Consider the following 19,910-nt stretch of genomic DNA (forward strand, 5'->3'; position numbering starts at 1 on the left):
TCTTTACCGTTCCATTTTATTGTCAAAGTTACACTATTACGGCATAAGAGGAACTGCTCTCAAGCTGTTCGCAAGTTATTTATGCGATAGAAAGTAATGTTTTGATTCCTGTAATTCTAAAATAGTGTTGATGGAATGTGGCGTACTGCAAGGGTCAGTATTAGGGCCATTGTTATTTTTATTGTATATTATTTACCCAATGCTTCTAATATATTACAATACATAATTTTTGCTGATGATACAAATGTATTTCTCTCCAACTCAGATTTTTGGTGTCTTATTAGATCATTAAATGTTGAATTATCCAAACTGTCTCAGTGGTTTAAAAGTAATGCTTTATCTTTGAATTTACATAAAACGAATTATATTCATTTCAAACATCCGAGGAATAGTGATTTTGAATGTTATTTGAAAATAGATGGTATTTCTCTTGAGAAGAAATCATCTACTAACTTCCTTGGGATTATAATTAATGAAAATCTGAGTTGGAAAGACCATGTGAAATATATTGCATAACACATGTACTGTAATTATGTCACAAATGTATTTGTAATCAAAATTGTTGAAATTGTAGAAACTAGCCATAATGAGTATCATATTTGTATATATTATGTTTGATTATGTTGATAAAAAAAATTGTAAATGATGCCATACGGAGAATAAATAAATCAAATCAAATCAATTACGATTCGAATCATTGTTCATTTACACTACAGGAATTGTTACTTCACGGATTCTGTTATTCTGAATTTCAGAGCGAGGAGGAGAGGTTGGGCGTCTTGCCAAGTTCCCGTCAATCACTCTTGAGCCTTCTTTCTGCAGGAGTGATTGGAAGGTCACAGTAACTCCCCAAAACACGATTGTAGTTAACTCACACGCTAGTTTCATCGCTTATTTCTGGTGAGACGTGATTAAAAACACCAGCGAACATTCATTTGCGGCACGTCATTGTAATGAAGTTTCAAATCTTCCTCTGCAATTCCAGTTTGCATTCACACCGAAAGTTTGCTTAATTTGAAACACGATTCTAGTTTGCTCAACCTCTTGGGGACAAGTCCCGAGTATACTCGGGAAGGTGTCTATGGGAAATGCATATTGTAGCAAAATGAAACCATCCTCAACTGGTTACTTACAATCATGTTTCGAATTAAGCAATCTTGGTATGTGTGAATGCTCGGTGAGACACAGTGACACAGGAAGACACTGAGACAGGACATTATATGATTAATGGCATTGTGACACATTCCTCCTGTATGAATTCTAGTGGTCGAGTTACCAGTGCATTCTCTCCTGTACAGTAACATTGGGTTCTTGTGTGAGAGTCATTGAGAGTCCTATGTATCATTCAAAAGGTTTCTTTGCCGAAGTGTGTTATTACTAATTACTGACAGGGACTTCGACGGCTTACAACAGCTAAAATTGCTTTTCGAAATTCAAAACAGTAACTACCTACTGTAAATCAATCCTAAAGTTCCTGTTTTGTTTGTGGACAGCATATAATCGTGTCTTGTGCAGTATTTCATGTTAATATGCCATCTCTCTGCATCCTAAAAACTTCACAGTGACTGTCTTTTATAGAGTAAGGCAGAAACAAAAAATGAATTCTAATCTTTAATCTTACCCTTATCGTAGTAGTCATAGACTTCCACAATGCCTGGTTTAGCATCCTTAACAGTCATCTCCTTGGTAACAGAGAACACCAGGCAGGTGTCTTCACTGGTCAGCTGTTAGATAAAGAACGCAAAGTGTGCTACAAAATGTTATGTATTAACATCTATACATACACCTTGAACTTTAAAGCCTTTGATAAGTTTAAAAAGCTGTGAGAAAAAGTATGACACAGCTTCATATATTCTTCAGTAACTTGGAAACAAAGCATTATCAAATTTTCCACTGTCAAGAATACACAACCAAGCCTTATGATCATTCCAATTGTTGGGAATAATCAGTTTATTTTTCCAAAAATCATTGTGTTTGTTTCATTATGGTAAGCTTCTCTATACTGTATTACCACTTGTTCAATATACTTGTGAAGATGAAGATTAGGCATGGCTTAGGGTTAGGATTAGTAAATATCACATGTACATGTGAGTACTTCAAACAGTTGGTCTGCATTGATCTGCGAAGTGATTTGACGTGGACATTCGAAAAGAATGATTTCAAATCATCACAAAATCTGATGAAAAGCTTCCCTCATTGTACAACTCCATTAATGTGAATGTTAATGGTTAATGCAAATTTAAAGCACTTGAATATATGTAGCATATACAAATGTACTTGAGTAGAGTAATGTATGTCACTGACTCTCACCTCATTAAAGTAAAAGAAGATATTCTTGCCATCAACCTCATAGCGCTGCAAGGGTTTGTGTTGCTTTTGGAGCAGCCGGAGAGATTCCTTGTCGGGATAGTAACCCGACACCATCTTGGCTGCAATTATCACCATGTTAGATTCATTATCACTGCCTGTGTACCTGAGATACAACGAATACCAATAAAAAGAAATTAGCTCACTTAGAGTTTTTAAATCAAACAACATCTTTTTACACCTGCATACAACTGTAATCAAATACTACACAAATCAGTTATTAAAATATACTGCAGAGAAAATAAATAGTCATTCTACATTCACAAAAAAAACTGCAGAAGTTATAAAAGGTATTTCCATGTAAAATCAACATGCAACCTGGGATGATGCACTCATTTTTATATCATTGCAACTGAATGCTCACAACAGACATCGAAATGAATACATATTTAACCATGTGATATTTTTACTCTAAATCATTGCATGTTTTTAATACTAAACTGCACAGCCTTTTTTCCATTCCTCTGGACTGCCTTGAGGTAAATGATTCTCACATAAAAACTCAAAGAAGTTCAGAACTCCTCAAATAATGATGATTTTCTGTACACACATAATACTTTCACACATATAATACATGCCCCTACAAATTAGTTTCTAGCTCTGCTGATGCAAATTAAACATATGTGGGCAGACATTTTAAATCTGTTTACTACACATATGTTTAGTGGTCAGAACTGTCACCCTTCACTGTTTTGCTGTTGATGTGACAAAATGAAAGGCTTTATCAAATGAATCATGCACTGGATAAAATTCTCTGAGAAAGATGTCTACATGAACACACAGATCTTGTCTAACCTGGAGCATATCTTGATGAAGTAATTCAAACACTTGTCTTTCTTTGAGGGCCGGTAGGCTTCCAGAATTGTGACATCCAGCTCAAATCCAGCATCCTCAGGGGTCTCTGGAATCTCATTGTGAACAGTGGCAACCTGTAAAGACATGGATTAATTGAAAGAGTTAGAATTCAATAATTTGAATAATGTCTGATATATTGTTATTATTGTAGGAAAGTTGCTATACAAACGTCACAATGTATGCACATGTATGTACATGACAGTGAACTAGTTTCAGCATTATTGCGCAAACCCATCACGGTTCAGCTGATATACCAGCTCATCAACCACTACAAAGAAAACTTCTAATAACAACATTTATGACATGTAAAGCATTCAATTATGCAGCAAAGTCATGGATATAAAGAGGCTCATGAAAGCTTTATAATGAAGATGATGGAAATCATTAAAGTGCATTACATATCCATGTGGCAATATCACATACAAACATTTGAAGGAGTCCACTCCTTTTGTTTGCAAAATGTATATATCATTCAAGTAGTTAAGCTCTAATAATAACATGTATACCTCATGTTCCCTATATCTTTGGGGACTTAAAACAATAAACGATTATGCATGAGGGAGTGCAGAGGCAGCTGTTATAGTAATCTAGAAATCACACCTGGAAGAGAGCGCATCCAGTTCCCGAAGCCTGCAGTGTGACCAGGGCAGGGAGAATCTGAAGGGGATGTTCCTGTAGGACCAGGCTGTTTAAGGCATTGATGGTGAAGGCATGTGTCTCTACATTACCGGCTCTCTCAGGACTGACAGCAGTCACAGTCGCCTTGATGTTAATGGCATCGCTGTATGCTATCTTGGCAAACTCGGCTAATGCCTGCAGTGCCACCACTGTATCCTACGAGATGGGAGAAAGATGTGGAGCTGGTGTCACTTTAAGAAGTGTTGACGATCAATAGAGTCTTCACAAATTTTAATAGAAACCGAGCTTATGAATATTAAGCTATTACAGGGGGAACAATTAACTCATGACATTCTCATTTTCCATTTGCAAACTAAAAGAGGAGATAAAACAAACCATCTGTGCATTTCATTACACTAAAGCTACAAAATCACTGTTCTAACATGGGCAAAATTAAAACATTTTTGCTTTACAGGGACTTTCTAACCATTCCTTCCATACAGTACTGTATTTGAGGTGCATGACTACATAATGTATATATACAGCTGATGAGTTACTAAGAAGCTCTTCTTGGTCTCACCTGGGTAGAGGAGAATCCTCCATCACTGTTCCTCTGTAAGACAATCCACCTTGCCATTGGGTTGCCAAGCTTCAGAGCATGGGACACATTCTTGGCCCCAGTGATATGAGCAAGAAGAATGTATGCCGTTATCTCGATGTCCATACTGGCTGCCTGGTGGGAGTAAACATGGTCATTGGACGTGGCTGCCTGTCGTTTGTTAGACTGCCAGTACTTCAGACCATCTGGGTATAAATCAGAGGTACAGATTGGATTGGAAAATAAGAACATTTCACCTGTTGCAGACGGGAACCTGGTGGCCTGCGTATTAAGTCCATGGACATTTCATAATTCAGTACAGAATGGGTTAACACATTGTAATTGGTGATTTGAGAGACAGTTCAGAAGCAGTGACACTACAAACTAAGCAGCCTTTAAATATGCATCTGGTTTAGTAGCAGAATGCTTTACTGTTGCTGTTGTTACTCTTTTGTCATAATATCTAATTTCAAAATTTGATAGTTTTGATAATCTATTCATCATACAAGTTTATCCACTTTGTCAACAAAAAGTTGCTAAAATTATGTAAGCAGGAAGAGATATGACTTTTGATGGAAGGTCAGGTCATCTATCCTATTTTCAGTCACAAAACTGCCTGAAACTGTAGTTGACAGTGAAATCCTGCACACTGCAGCAGTAATCATGTTCTGTTCTGCACAGCAGAGTTCTGTACAAGAATTTTCTGTCCATTTTCTGCATTGTTAAGTCTGTCAGTTTTTGTATCTATTCAATTTTCAATGTAAGATGCTTTTCTCATCCCCAAGATTAACAACATGATTATACCAACATTCTAGATAACTCCCTTCTACATTCCAAATTAACCACACGCTTAGGCCAATGTGTCTCCAAAATTATCTCTCTGCATTCAGTTTTGATCAATGAAGCATTTTCCATATCAATACGAGAGACTAAAAGCAACAAGCTCTCCCACAAACAATCAAAGAAAGATCAACAGAATTGATCAAAAGCAACAGGCACTCAAACACAAAATTGAATAAAGTTTACTAAAAGTGCCAGAAAGCATCACCTACTCTCCAACTCCTAATTAAAATCAAGTTTGGCTTGTCTAATTACCCACCCTCACTGACAGCTTGTGATTCTAACTTCTCCAAGACAGTATCTTTATGGACGCTTTCTGCCAGGGTGAGGGCATAGGCCAGCTGGGCCAAGGCGTATGTGTCCTCCATTTCCTCAATCTCCCTGGTTACACAGCGAACTGCATCCTGGATCATGGGATCCTACAGATGAGGATGTCAATCACACAAACATTATAAAGTGGTGAAATGTGCATACTGTGAAGCATGCATGGGGAAGACTATCTTCAAAAAAAGGGGGGGGGGGACAAGAAGAAATAAGAGTGACTTTCGTATCAGAACTCTTTTTATACACTAAATATGAATTCCAATAATATTCATGCCACATGATTTTGAGAAAATTTAAATAAAGGGTGTGAAAACATGTCTTGGATTTTTTGAGAAAACGATAAAAATGTAGCAAGTTTATGCAAGACGCACAACAGATGACGCACAATGGATAATGAATGACCACAATCAGCGTGTTTCTACACAGAATCCGATACAATTGGAATTTTGTTAACGCGTAATTGAATACGCGCTAACACAGACCTGAGTTGTTTCCATAGAAAGTGTATAATCGGTTAGAATCTGATTCTACGCCTGTATGCAGTAGTGAGCGGATGTCTGAAAAGTTGACTTAGTGCATTGTGGGTAAATAAACATTCATCATGACAGCTGGTATGACTGCCGATCGAGGGTTTTGCAGTCTAGCTTAGCACTGTGTCTGATGACGCACGATGACTCCATAAGAGTTAAAACACCCTTAAAAACTACTTCATCAACATCTTAATCTTTGGAAAGCTTATATCTACAATGCCTCTGAATCATGACTATGAGTTTATGACACCAGACACGAAATTCCAGAATGTGACCTCTATCTTAACCCGTTGATGACGCACTGATTTTGCTATAACACATATTCCACAAAGATATCTGCCCGAGAACACTCGGAACTAGTCTTCAATTGGTTAAAGCCTCAAACTTCATTTGACCAAAAATGAAATCAGATAATTTCATTATGTTTGTCATATTCAGATTGTATCCACTATCCCCCCAGTTTTATGAAATATTGTTGAATAAAATTATTCCTCACTCTCAATACTATCATTGTTGTTGATATTGTCATCAATGTTAGTGCAATTATCAGCATTGTTAAAGTCCACAGAATTCACTGCAGAGATTTGGGTCACAAGAGCCGTGATCACACTTTATGTATAGTTTGCTTCCCAATAACTTCAAGAAGAGCATGTGGTCACACTATACACAAAACTATACATACTTTCAGTGACAGGAAACTACAGGTACCTGTAGTCTTGGTCTCTTGTAGGAAAACAATGCCAACAAGCAACATTGTACAAAAGTATGCACAATGTGCGTAAACAACAAGAATGGATCGATTATGGTGTCACAAACTTCTTGGAAGTTTCAGCCGGATGCAGTCACATTGCACAAAACTACACATAGAATCTTGCAACGTGTATGCAGGAGGTATCGTGGGATGTTTCGCTGGTAGCTTATCGAGAAGGTTGCAGTCACGCTGCCCAAACTGTACGAAGCAAAATACCCTGTTGTGAAACTATGTGTAGTTTTGTGGAGCATAACTGCACCTAAGGAGACAGTTCAAACATTGAAGTTGACCCACAGATGGCAGATGGACATTCACCGGCCCTCTCGCTGAATTCCTGGGCCAAGTTAGATAACAACAAACATACTGGTCCAGCGCTGACCCTAAAGATCTTCAGATTTATTTTTGGTACTGTATAGTTCTGTACAATTAATGTACTTACACTTCTAGTGAGCCCTGATTCCAGCATGGTAAGGAGGATGTAGGTTGTTAGAGTCTGCTCACTGTCTACTCCACCCTGCAGTCACCATGCAAACATACAAAAAAAAAAGAAGAAATATAATATATATATATATATATATATATATATATATACATGAAAAGTAAGGCATGTTGTATTAAATAATCACATGTTTATAGACTGCTATTACAGTATATCACTTCAGACAAGAGAACACTACGAAAAAGTGGAATATATTCTATCCATACAATTAATAATCACAAGCAAGACCAAATGAGCATGCAGTTTTTCTAATCGACTGGCTGGCATCAGTGAGTGTCATCGCAAAAGACTATATTTGCTTTATCATTATTTCAAATACAACATCTTTTGACACATGTATGCTCCCACACATATCTCACTTATTCCTCAGAGAAAGGTCCATCAACACTTGACACATCATTTCACGCACATTCAAAGGCTCTAAAATCGACTCATGTACTAAAAATGTTCCACTGACAAACAGTTCCAGTCCATGATTTGTTACATCATGTGGATAAAACAGGATGGAAAGAGGAGTACATCAAGACCATCATAACATGTCAAATTACAAAGCACTCATTTTGGAGGCCACATCATGATAATACCAGAAACTCCAACTCTCTCGCTTTTCGACGGGAGATCTCCCGCCAAAAGCCCATTTTTGCAAAATCTCCTGTTCTCCCGCCTGAGATTTAATTTCTCCCGCTTGAAATGATTTCTTACTTAGTGTCATCGTATGTTAAAAAATATGCCTTAGATAACATGAAATAGCATCTAGAACCCTAAAGCTGGACCCCGCCACAAGAAATTTTGCGCTTCGCGCACGTCAAGTTCGAGTCTCCTGTTTGCTAGGGGTTTCAGGCGGGAGAACCTCCAGATCAGAAGGTGCTTGGGGTTGGAGTCTTTGTAATACAGACAAGATTTTTCTCCAAACAAGAACACATCTCAGTGGCAGATCTAGAGGGGGGCGCACCAGGCGTGCGCCCCCTCTTTATTTTTTATTAAATCAAATGAAGTAAAAAGAAAAAAATAGGGAGGTGGTGCGTGTGCCGCCCTTTAATTTTGCAAAGACGCCTCCCCTTTAGAGAATTCCTGGATCTGCCCCTGCTTCTTACCTTCATCCCCTTGTGAATGACCCTCCCTCTGGACTGAAAACACCCCGTCTCCTGGTCTTGGAGTCTCTTCAGCCACGAGATGCTAACATCCAGGTCATCCTCATCTATGAAGATGTATTCTGCCGCCTGGGCAAAGGAGCGCACCACAAAGGCAGTCAGCCAGGTGCTTCCCTCTTCATCGTTCTCACCAAACGCCGAGTAAGAGCCGTCCCTGTGCCGGTAGTTCAGCTCCCGTTGGTATCCTCGCTTCATGTTGAAACTGTGATGTCATAAACATGACTTCATGAACACTGGAAGAGCCTACTGTAGCTGCATAACCAGTAATAACTAATTATATGCAACTGAAGGAGAACTGACCACATTTATATTCAAAACCTGCATCACTTCAGTGATCCCTTGCATTAATTTTCAAGTTGATGTCTATCCTTCAGGCTTATGTCAGGTTTGTGTATAGCTTCTAACCATACGAGCATTGAGAATTAAGGGGTTTCTAGGAAGAACACCATACTGCAGATTTTCATATTTCATTTGGTAAGAGCACTGGTTAACAAACCAGAGGTCTTAGGCTAGAATCTCGACAGAATCTTTTTTTTTTTTTGCTCATTTTTCTATTAATGAAAGAAATTGACACTTGAAATTTTCTTTGCAATAATGAACACTTCATTTTCCAATTTATATTTATTTCAGAGAACCAAGATCCATGATCAAAAAGTAATCTATACAGCTTTTAGTATATTAGTGATACACACTCTCCTAGCATAATGCACTAAAAACTGCTTTTCCACATATTTTCATTGCCCAGGGTACAGTACTAAAAAAGAGAGAAATAATTCCACAAAACTGCGGCATTTGGGAAATTCTATCTAATTAGGTAGTGTAACCCATGGTACAAAAAACAGTATCAAACATACAATCACTCAAGTTTGTTTCAGAGATGATGATATGGCTTTAGAATCACACCTTGCTTTGTTTTCAATGGAGGGAGTGAGTTGATTGGTGGTGATGAGGTAACTCAGGGCAACAATGTTGGGAACAAAGCCAAGCATATTTTGTTCTCCACAGCCTGTTGGTAGCTGGATGAGATGGTCTAAGTTAGACAGGCTGGGTCCCATCATGTCTCCTGGAAAGACATAAAGACAACAGAAGACAACCAAGGAGACAATCATAACAACAGTATCTACAGTGTGCAATGTACTCAAGGAAACATGCAAACAAAAACGTACAAACACAAATGAATGAGTTTTGCACTTTTATGTGGAAAATCAGAAAGATTGTTTGAAGGAATGAGTTTTCAATGTACATATTTTTGAAAGAAGTGAGCCATAGATTGGACAGGTGATACTAAGTAAAATATGTTTGTTTGTTGGTGTTGTTTTTTTGACAAGAATTAGGATGTGGAGCACTGCAGGAAGAGAGTACATCAGAAAACACGGAGAATGTTGATCAAATTTTGGATATCATTCTATTAAAAACCCATACAAAGCTTGTAAATCCTCTGAAATAAACTAAATATCCTCTGTTAACATGTTTTGTGCAGTACAGGAACAGATATGAAGTAGCCCAGTTCCTGATGAGCATTTGGCATGTTAAAGGGGGGCGCACCGGGCACGCACCCCTCTTTATTTTTATTTTTTGTTAAAACAAAAGAAACAAAAAGAAAAAATGGGGGGGGGGGGCATGCACCCCCTTTAATTTTGTAAAGGCGTCTCCTCATTACAGAATTCCTGGATCTGCCCCTGCATACACATACAGAAGGTGAACACCATCTCTTCCTTCTTCTTGAAAGAGTTTCCATGAAATAAACTGCAAATATTTCATTAAATCTTGAAGCTAGAGTTTGCCAATTGTATCATCACGGATAGATTAAAAAAAAATCATGTGTCTAGGAAAAATGAAGAATCTGGAAATGCAATCACGTACAGAAATCTCCCGAATTCATAGTCATAAATCTGAGCCATGGAGTATATTACACTGCTCAGAATAAATCTGAACTGTCTGCTCATCCATGTAGCCCTCTTATGGCAACAGGAAGCATGTGACAGGTTGCAAAATTGGAGATATTAATAGGTTTACATTGCACTTGGCATGTTCTGCTTAGACACAAAGTTTTGAGCAGAAACACTAAACCTAATAAGATATTATACACCTACATCAAGATGTCATCGCTTTGCACTAATATCCTTGTAATTAACATACATTTATGGTTATTCATGTTTTAAAGAAAAACCAACAATTTTTCATGTCACTTACTCCCTTTTGCCATGGTGAGTTAGTGTGGAATCACTGAAGGCCTCACACATGACATACCCATTTATATTTCAACTGAGAATAACTGTAGCCAAAGTGTACCTCACCTGTCATGGATACCTTTCCTCTGGCAGACCCTTCCACTCTGTTGGCTGGCAGAGTGATGTTAAACATCTTCAAGTTGCCACCTTCCTCTACATCAACATCGAAGAAGAATGTACAAGAATCCACCACCACATAACATAAATGACATACACTGTAGTTAATGTAACATTTAAGGTTACACATACTCAAACCAGCCATCCCACATTAAATCAAACATGCACTCCGTTTCATAATTCTTACCATTAAGTCGCAGTACACGTTATGTTGAATCTGAAGGAATACAGGCATGATAACGTGCTGAATTTATTGGCCATAGCTATATCCCCTTCTCAATGCCTTCAGAGCATGTTACACAGAGTTATCATGTGTCTATCCATTGGTGAGTAGCAGCAGAGTGCATTCATGCTCAACACTAATCAAACTGCCTTATCATTCTTTAAAGCTGAATGTGAACTATCCTGCATCAGTATTTTGATCTTAATGCCATACTATCAAGAATGACGTAAAAAGCTACGAAAATTAAATTTTCTTTGACAGTAGATCCTGCCGAATAGTACTGTACATATCATGATTGCTTGATAAGTAATGCATGTCTATGGATCACACAACCTACAAATATCTACATTTCAACAGACGTAGGATTGAAATCTCTTCACATGTCCCGAGTCATTGGTCACATAATCATTTTCCTCTTGACCTCAGTATTCTCTTATTAGAGTAGAGAAGAAAGGCCAGTATACTTTTGTACCTCTAAAATGAATGAAAACAGTGAATGATTCAAACACAAGAGGAACACAATACACAGTGAGTAGTACTTCTTTGTTTCTGTACATGGCTTTCATGACTCTAATATCTCTTTATCTTCCCATGTGCAGTCTACATTTATAATGCCTACATAAAAACTACACTGTGGGTAGCACTATTAATTCTACATGCTGCATAGGACTACTAGAGTAAGATTAAACTCTCCAATGTATTGGTACATAGAAAAGGTGGGAAGTAAATGAGGAAAGCATCATGTGGTGACTTGGGAAGCTGAACTGATTCTCCACCAATATCCCTCTCTCTCTCACAATTTGCTGCCTTTCTGATGTAGCTGATGCCCCTTTACAAAGATCTTTCACAACTCATCGGTTTCATCTGCCAAAGAGAAAGATAAAGAAAGAATCTTTTACCAACATGGGGGAAAAAATCTTACAACCATAATCTTTGCCCTCATTAACATCACGAGGAAAATTATTGTGTCCAAAGAAAAAATGAGATCTAATATGTTTGTAAAGAAGCACATGATTATATTAACTTACTTTAAAATACATGTCTCGGTCTCTCACTTGTTTCCACAAATGACTAGGGAAGTTTTTTATCATACATATACTGTAGCTAGTGATATACAAGAATTACAGGAGTTCAGTATCGGTATATACAATATACAAGCGATTTGGGCCTTGTGGGAAAAGCGCACTATAAATAATTAGTAATAGTAATAGTAATACATGTATGATAATTCCCTACAGACTTTAACCACAATAGAAAAAGAACCACCCCCCCCCCCCCAAATTGAAATGTTACACATTGCTATACAGTACACTTTCTTAAAACAGCACACATTACAGTTCACATGATGTGTAGTGTAACTTTCTTTAATTACAATCTTCTGTACTAAAACAAATATTTTTTTTTCTTTCATTAAAACAAATTTAATCAAGTGGCATAAATATGGCATAATTAACTGCAGGACAAGATTTTCTAAATCATTTTTTGGTGTATCACATTTAATATTTAACATATATGATACGAGGTACATGTACACTGTTTGGCTTCAGTGAAGACATATGTACTGCACTTCCAAATGCAATGTTAGTTATGGACTTGATCAATAGTTACATGCATGATGATTTTATTATCAATTAGTCCATTAAGTAACACTAGTAAATACATACAAAGTCGGCCAGTACATATAAACAAGTTATGATGTGACGACACAGGCTGGATGCATGAAGGAAGAAACCAAAGTACCAAACCATTGTTATAACATAATATGACCAGTGACACAAGACATCCAATGTATTCTAACACAATGTGCATATCAAAACAAAATGTGAAGCTTTACTGCCCAAGAACAAGAGATGACACGTGACTTACAGATGCAATAAAGTCAATCATTGCAACAAGCTTGATAGTTTTCTGTATCTCATGCTGAATGTATCAGGTTGTATATACAGTGATTTCAGAGCTGGTAGATATCATCTTTTTGTTATCCACCTCAATCCATTAAAACACCACTCAAAACTGGTATCAGCTCAACACATCTCCCTCCTACCCCCCCCCCCCCAAAAAAAAATAAAATAAAATATAACAACAAAATCGCATGGGAAATGTGTGCATTCCTTTAATTGTTCAATATGTCTATTGCATAAAATCATCCTTTATTGCATCTGTAAATAAAACAAATACAAGAAGGCATGCATAATTTTGTGTATAACCACATACACAAAGAAAAGCTTCAATAGTTCAAGACAGAAAAGAATTATCTGTGTTGTGTCTAATGACCCAATTCCTATCTAAAAATAAGTCATTAGATATTGATAATCTATACTATGATAACTTTAAAAGAGAGTCCAGACAATTGTTGAAGAACAAACTTTGAATTTGCAAATGCATGATATGCATCTTTAAAATATAAGATTTTTAGCAAAATATATTCAGAATTAAAAAAAAAAATCAAATTTTCCAGAATACTGTGTAAATACAAAGACTGTATTTACATGTACATTAAAAAAAATATATGTATATCACTCATTTCACTGTCTGTGTGTATATTACATCACACATTACAGGATCCTGACATATTTTCCTGTCAATGACATCTAGCATGATAAACTTAACTGAACCTGATAGAGAAATTGAAGGTGTGCTCTCCATCCACAATTATTTGGTTTTTATAACATGCTTTTCAGGCCATTCATAATACACAGATTCCACATATTAATATGATATTTGCATGGCAGTCATACACAACATTCCAACATGGCTAAAATGAAGAAAATGTATCTTACCTTATTACTCAACAGCCATCCTCACAGCATTTAATACTGAACTCTAAACTGCACCTACAGTTAGCTCACACACAAAACAGGTAAATAATACTACCCTGGTTATCTCTATTTTGGAAATTCATGAGCTTCCCCAAGTGATTTCTGCCTAATACTCAGTTAGATTGAAAGGGAAGACACAAAAATATTTCTTTTCCAAAATAATCAACACTTAATCTGACTTAGCATGTGATATCATTTCAGATCAATTCAAACAAATAACATAGAATGACAAAGATTAAACAGCGACATTTTGAGAAGCAGAGGATATTTTGCAGGTAACTTTGGAAACAAGGACATTTTGTGGTCTGCCACATTTACACATAACATTTAGCAGGGAGAGTTTGGGAGGCAAGCATAAACTTTGGGGGTGCACACAGACACAAATACAACGAAGACACTTTTTTCTCAAGTTAAACATGTGAACAACAACGCAATGTAGTCTTAGACACACTGAGAAACACACAGAGAAACACACACACACAAGCAATGGCTTTTAATTCAGTGGAATCACATCTTCATGTAAGCTTTAGGCAGTTGGTTTGGAGAGCAGTAACCATTATATATTGAGTTATAACATTTGCATAGTTGTGGTAGTAAAGAAGAAATTGCACATGAAGTATTTCCTTCAAATTTAAAATTAGCCCTTAAACTTTTATCTTTATTAAATGTCCTTTTCATCAAATAAAAACAAATATGAATGGCTTTTTTACCTTTTTGTGGACATTGTTCTCAAGTTGATACATGTATGTACATGTATTGTAAAAGTATAAATCCATATGTTTGGTGATCACATAACCAAATTATCACTTAAGTTTAATATTTCATACATCTCACAGTATAGGTGTTTATCATTTGTGTCTCAGAGTTTGAGACACACTTTGAATCCATGGACTAGCTTTATCAGACAATCCACAGCAACGTCTAGCGGTATGAACTGGCTGATGGCGTGGTGCCAAAGCTGTGAATCCACTGAATTCACAGCCTCCTCATCAAATGTCAACATGCCATTTCCCTTTATTCACCAACAGACTTATTTCATGACACATACCATTAAATGTGCATACATATGACATAACAACACCACTCAGTCACACAATATATAAGAGTGATCGTATCTATACAATGCCGTCAAATAAAACTCAGTGAAGTAATAAAAGAGTGAAAATAATCTTAAATATTGCAAACAGTCTCCACAGAATCCTGATAAAGTTACCAGTGCAAAAAGTCTCATATAAATCTTAATAGAGATGTATAACATTGTCACATTTTATTTCCACATACAACCACACTAACTTATGAAAACTGTGTCTTTAAGCTTAGAATACAGTCAAGCACTTATCACAAGTCACTTCACAACACCACTTGAATAAGTGCTTCATTAACACAGGAGAAAATTTAAATTACTTATAATCTCTGAAATTAAGTAGTAAAGATCAACATTTGGATATACTTGGAACATCTCTCTTTCACGCAAATCATCTTATTTACCTAGTTTTATTCTGCTGCTTCATTGTTTGTAACTTTATCAGGATAAGGTGGTGACAAATGACAAAGGAATCATAACAACTCTCTAAATAAGCACATAGCATCATCAAAATATGAATGCTCACATTGCCTGAATCATTAGAAACATTGTAATTTTACTCTAAATATTATGCAAGGGTTCAATGCAATAAAACAAATATGACAACTCAATGAGAATTCAGAGAACAACATTAAAAAGGAACACAATGGTCAAACTGCAAATATTTTTAGAAAATAAATAGGAAAATTCAAATTTGATTAGATAACTTGAAACAAAAATCTCAGATTTCCTTTAATTCTAATTAACCCACATACCTTCAGGACAGAAGTAGCAATTCTGAGTTACTGCAACCTCAGCACCCTCTGCCTATGAATAAAAGAACCATAAGAGGAAATGAAAGGATACTATGTGTATGACTACAATGACAATACAAACAAGGAAAAGTAGAAATTACGCGGTGCGTAACATATGTCCCCGCCGGAAGTAGCATTTTGTAACAAAATGTGCAATATAGGTAAAAAATCAAGGTCAAAGGTCAAAGAAGTCAAAGGTCAAAATTCTGTGTAGAAGTTTTGAAGCCCTCACCTAGTGCCATCACATAAAGCAAATGGAATCGAAATTGGGTTAGAAATGGCGAAGGAGTAGCATTTTGTAGCCAATGTACAATATAGGTCAAAAATCAAGGTCAAAGGTCAAAGAAGACAAAGGTCAAAATTCTGTGCAGAAGTTTTGAAGCCCTCACCTAGTGCTATCACATAAAGCAAACGGAATCGAAATCGGGTTAGAAATGGCGAAGGAGTAGCATTCTGTAGCAAAATGCACAATATAGGTCGAAAATCAAGGTCAAAGGTCAAAGAGGTCAAAGGTCAAAATTCTGTGTAGAAGTTTTGAAGCCCTCACCTAGTGCCATCATATAAAGCAAACGGAATCGAAATCGGGTTAAAAATGGCGAAGGAGTAGCATTTCGTAGCAAAATGTACAATATGGGTCAAAAATCAAGGTCAAAGGTCAAAATTCTGTGTAGAAGTTTTGAAGCCCTCACATAGTGCCATCACATAAAGCAAACGGAATCGAAATCGGGTTAGAAATGGCGAAGGAGTAGCATTTTGTAGCAAAATGTACAATATAGGTCAAAAAATCAAGGTCAAAGGTCAAAGAAGTCAAAGGTCAAAATTCTGTGTAGAAGTTTTGAAGCCCTCACCTAGTGCCATCACATAAAGCAAACGGAATCGAAATCGAGTTAGAAATGGCGAAGGAGTAGCATTTTGTAGCAAAATGTACAATATAGGTCAAAGGTCAAGGTCAAAGGTCACGACTGAAATTCTGTGTAGAAGTTTCAAAGCTCCCATGTAGTGCTATCATATAAAGCAAACAGAATCAAAATTGGCTCATAAATGACAGAGAAGTAGCAAATTGAAGATTTTGATCACACACGGACGCACACACGGACACACGGACGGACGGACGGACGGACGGACGGACACACGGACGGACGGACGGACACACGGACACACACACGTACGGAGCCCGTTTCATAGTCCCCTGCTCGAACTCGTTCGGCGGGGACAATAATATCTGAACATTTTCTCATAAAGCTACCAAATGATAAGAAATTAACATACTTTTTGTAGTCAGATAAACATGAAATATATTTAGTTTCTGATCCATGCTTGTAATTGTGTAACTAAGAGCTGCCATTGTGCTGTATACCGGTAATAATATGATGATATGCACAGGGTGGTCCACAACTTGAAATTTTAGCATGTTGGAAGCTCAGAATCTGAGAATATTGCAGAAATTGAATATGCGCGGAGCGCACACGATGAGTACATAGTACGCAATATTTTGCTGCTTATCTCTCTTTGTGCTGCTTACATTCAATGTTCTCTCTCGTGTTTTGCACACAAATATCTAAAGTATCTGGTAGTTTGATGTTTCTTATGTTATGCACATGTTTTGCACATTTTTGAATACTTTTACTTTAAGCTTGTTGCAAATTCTTGAGGATGTTGCATAGCATGTTGCTGGCTTTTTAGGATGTTGCACAAGAATTTTAGCATGTTGCAGCGACATGCTAAAACCCCTCGTGGACCACCCTGTATGCATATCTTCAACATCTAACATGCATTATGAGAAGACGACAAAGTGAATTCAGCAGAATTCCAAAGAGCAATAGAGAAGAAGCTGCAGTTTAAAAATACGAGACAGCAAAATACATTGTACTTTTATAAAGGTACGGATTAATCTTCACATAATGCAGCTCCTTGCAGGTGTTGAAGTTGGTAAAAATGTTGGATTAGTGAAATAAATGGTGCACTGGTATTTTGAAGACAAAGAGTCTAAGAAGCTCGTCATGCTGTGACATCAAATCATAGAGAGAAATGTTTGCAATTTTGATCTGCTGTACCCTTGTTTGTTTTTGTTTTTCTTCAACTGACTGCATTGCAAAGGTTTCAGCATCGTCAGCGTGTTCAGAATCTGCACAAGTTTTAAATTGATCCTTGATATTTTTGGACACGATGGACCTTGACATAACTTTTCTTGCAAACCATCAGATCATAGCATTTTGACTCTCTCTCTCCTACTTTCAGTATCAATATACTTTTAATATCAGTACCTAACCATAAGCAATTCATGTGGGTCACTGCGAAGAGCATCTATGGACAAGATTTCAAATCAACCAATCTGAGAGCAGAGAGGATGACTAACCTCAACAAGAAGTTCTTTGTAAATGACATCCCTGGCACCAATGATGCCGCTGACCAGTTCGTTGCCACAGAGTGCATCTCCATCAGTTACGGATAGGCCAAGGGCTGTGAAGGTAAGGTGTCAAATGGAAATTGATTACATGGTGCTGAACAGTCATACTTGATTTATTTAAACTCATGTATTATTGCATCAGTTTGTTTTTGTTGTATCTGATTGACAAACTGCCCTTCAACTTACATGTAAAAAAGGCACTGAATATTCAGTGTTTCAGTAGTAGCCATGATAAAAACAAACAAAAAACAAACAAACAAACATGGGCATACATACTTGGGTTGGACTTGAAAGGATTAGAACCAGCACTGGTTGCCAGACAGAAGCTCAGTAGTCTAGCGGATATGACATCCATCCAGTAATCAATAGATCCTTGTTTCGTGTCCAACCAGAGCAAGCATGCCAATGATTACTTGTCATGGCTACTAATAAAACACTGAATACTCTGTGCTTTATTAGCATTGTAAAATAGCTGGGAAGTCCTGATTCACACAAAAAAATAAGACTTGCTAAATATATGGCATATACGGTATTTAGAGTGACCCAAGACTGTTACCTTCCAGAGCGATGTTGCCGAGGGTCCTGGGGATGATGCGGAACTCCACAGACTGAGACTGGGATCCACCGACACACACTTTCTGTCTGCTGCGACTCCTCCTTGCCATTCTGAAGTCATTTGTCCTCTCTAGAGTCACTTCCACCTGGATGATTTGACACCATAGGAATGATATCATTAGGATAGTTTGTGTAATACACTGAGCACCAAGTTTAATTGGATACAGAGCTTCATTAACAGACATTACTTCTATCATGATTATCACATTTAGAAAGGGTATGTGACATCACTACAAAGGAAAAACCGAAAATGGTAATTTAGTATATGAAAATGCAAAGATGTTTCCATCCATAGCTCACCACCAGACTCTCTGTCAAATAGTTGAAGACAGTCACTCTGACTGGAACGACCTCACCCCTGACCACAGAGTAAGGAAGGGTATAGGAGAGGAAGAATGGCTGGAAGGCGCGAAGCTTGGTGGGGGGTGACACGCCCACTCCGTACTCTGGTGAGGTGCAGAAACCACTCCCAATCCACTCAGTGACGGTGTCTGGGACCTCCATACTGATTGAAGTCTCACCAGTGACAGAACTGAGATATAAAGTATGATACCATTGACATAATACATAGTATGCAACAACAATGGCTAAGGTCTGAATCATGAGGTTGAAGGTAAAGAATGCATATTTCATAGACAAAGGCATCAACAAAAGAGTTTGGTTTAATGCTCGAAGGCACAATGACATGCATAACCTATCATTAAAATCACCCTAACTAACAAAGGAAATGACAAATATATCTTTTTTGAATCACAGCACTTCTACTGTGGTCCATTCTAGTATCAAGAGTTTGCTTCACCTTTGTCAAATAGCTCTAGTTTACGACGAAAGTGCCTGTTTTAACAGGAATTTTGCTTCAAGTTGGTGTGTGCCAAACTGGAGATCAGAGATAACTTAGAAGTAAGCTTTATCCCGAATAGGTGGATCCACATCAAGTGTCAGCTTTAAAGGGATCGTACAGTTTTGGTTAAGACCTAATGTCAGGTTTCTAACTTTTTTTGATGAGATAATGAGAAACCTCTTATGAAATATGAAAGAGCATGTGATTCCATGAGGAATTCAACGTATATTTGATGAAAATTGGTTT

General features: G+C 37.2%; 1 protein-coding gene across 1 annotated transcript in view; it reads right to left on the minus strand.

Moving 5' to 3' along the window:
* LOC139738186 (pregnancy zone protein-like) overlaps positions 1-19,910 on the minus strand; it is a 38,261-nt gene that overhangs the window by 9,512 nt on the left and 8,839 nt on the right. The window contains exons 7-20 of the mRNA XM_071648845.1: positions 19,124-19,355; positions 18,765-18,909; positions 18,158-18,261; positions 15,763-15,814; positions 10,831-11,028; positions 9,437-9,596; positions 8,477-8,735; positions 7,323-7,397; positions 5,538-5,697; positions 4,421-4,644; positions 3,823-4,056; positions 3,163-3,296; positions 2,311-2,473; positions 1,622-1,724 (exon numbers count right to left, since the gene is read on the minus strand). Of these exons, the coding sequence (XP_071504946.1) occupies positions 1,622-1,724; positions 2,311-2,473; positions 3,163-3,296; positions 3,823-4,056; positions 4,421-4,644; positions 5,538-5,697; positions 7,323-7,397; positions 8,477-8,735; positions 9,437-9,596; positions 10,831-11,028; positions 15,763-15,814; positions 18,158-18,261; positions 18,765-18,909; positions 19,124-19,355 (2,243 nt within the window). The remainder of the gene's footprint in view (positions 1-1,621; positions 1,725-2,310; positions 2,474-3,162; positions 3,297-3,822; positions 4,057-4,420; positions 4,645-5,537; positions 5,698-7,322; positions 7,398-8,476; positions 8,736-9,436; positions 9,597-10,830; positions 11,029-15,762; positions 15,815-18,157; positions 18,262-18,764; positions 18,910-19,123; positions 19,356-19,910) is intronic.

Source organism: Diadema antillarum, unplaced genomic scaffold (genome assembly GCF_040938485.1).
Source record: "Diadema antillarum isolate AM-2024a unplaced genomic scaffold, OU_Dant_1.0 seq00000728_RagTag, whole genome shotgun sequence".
NCBI lineage: Eukaryota > Metazoa > Echinodermata > Echinoidea > Diadematoida > Diadematidae > Diadema > Diadema antillarum.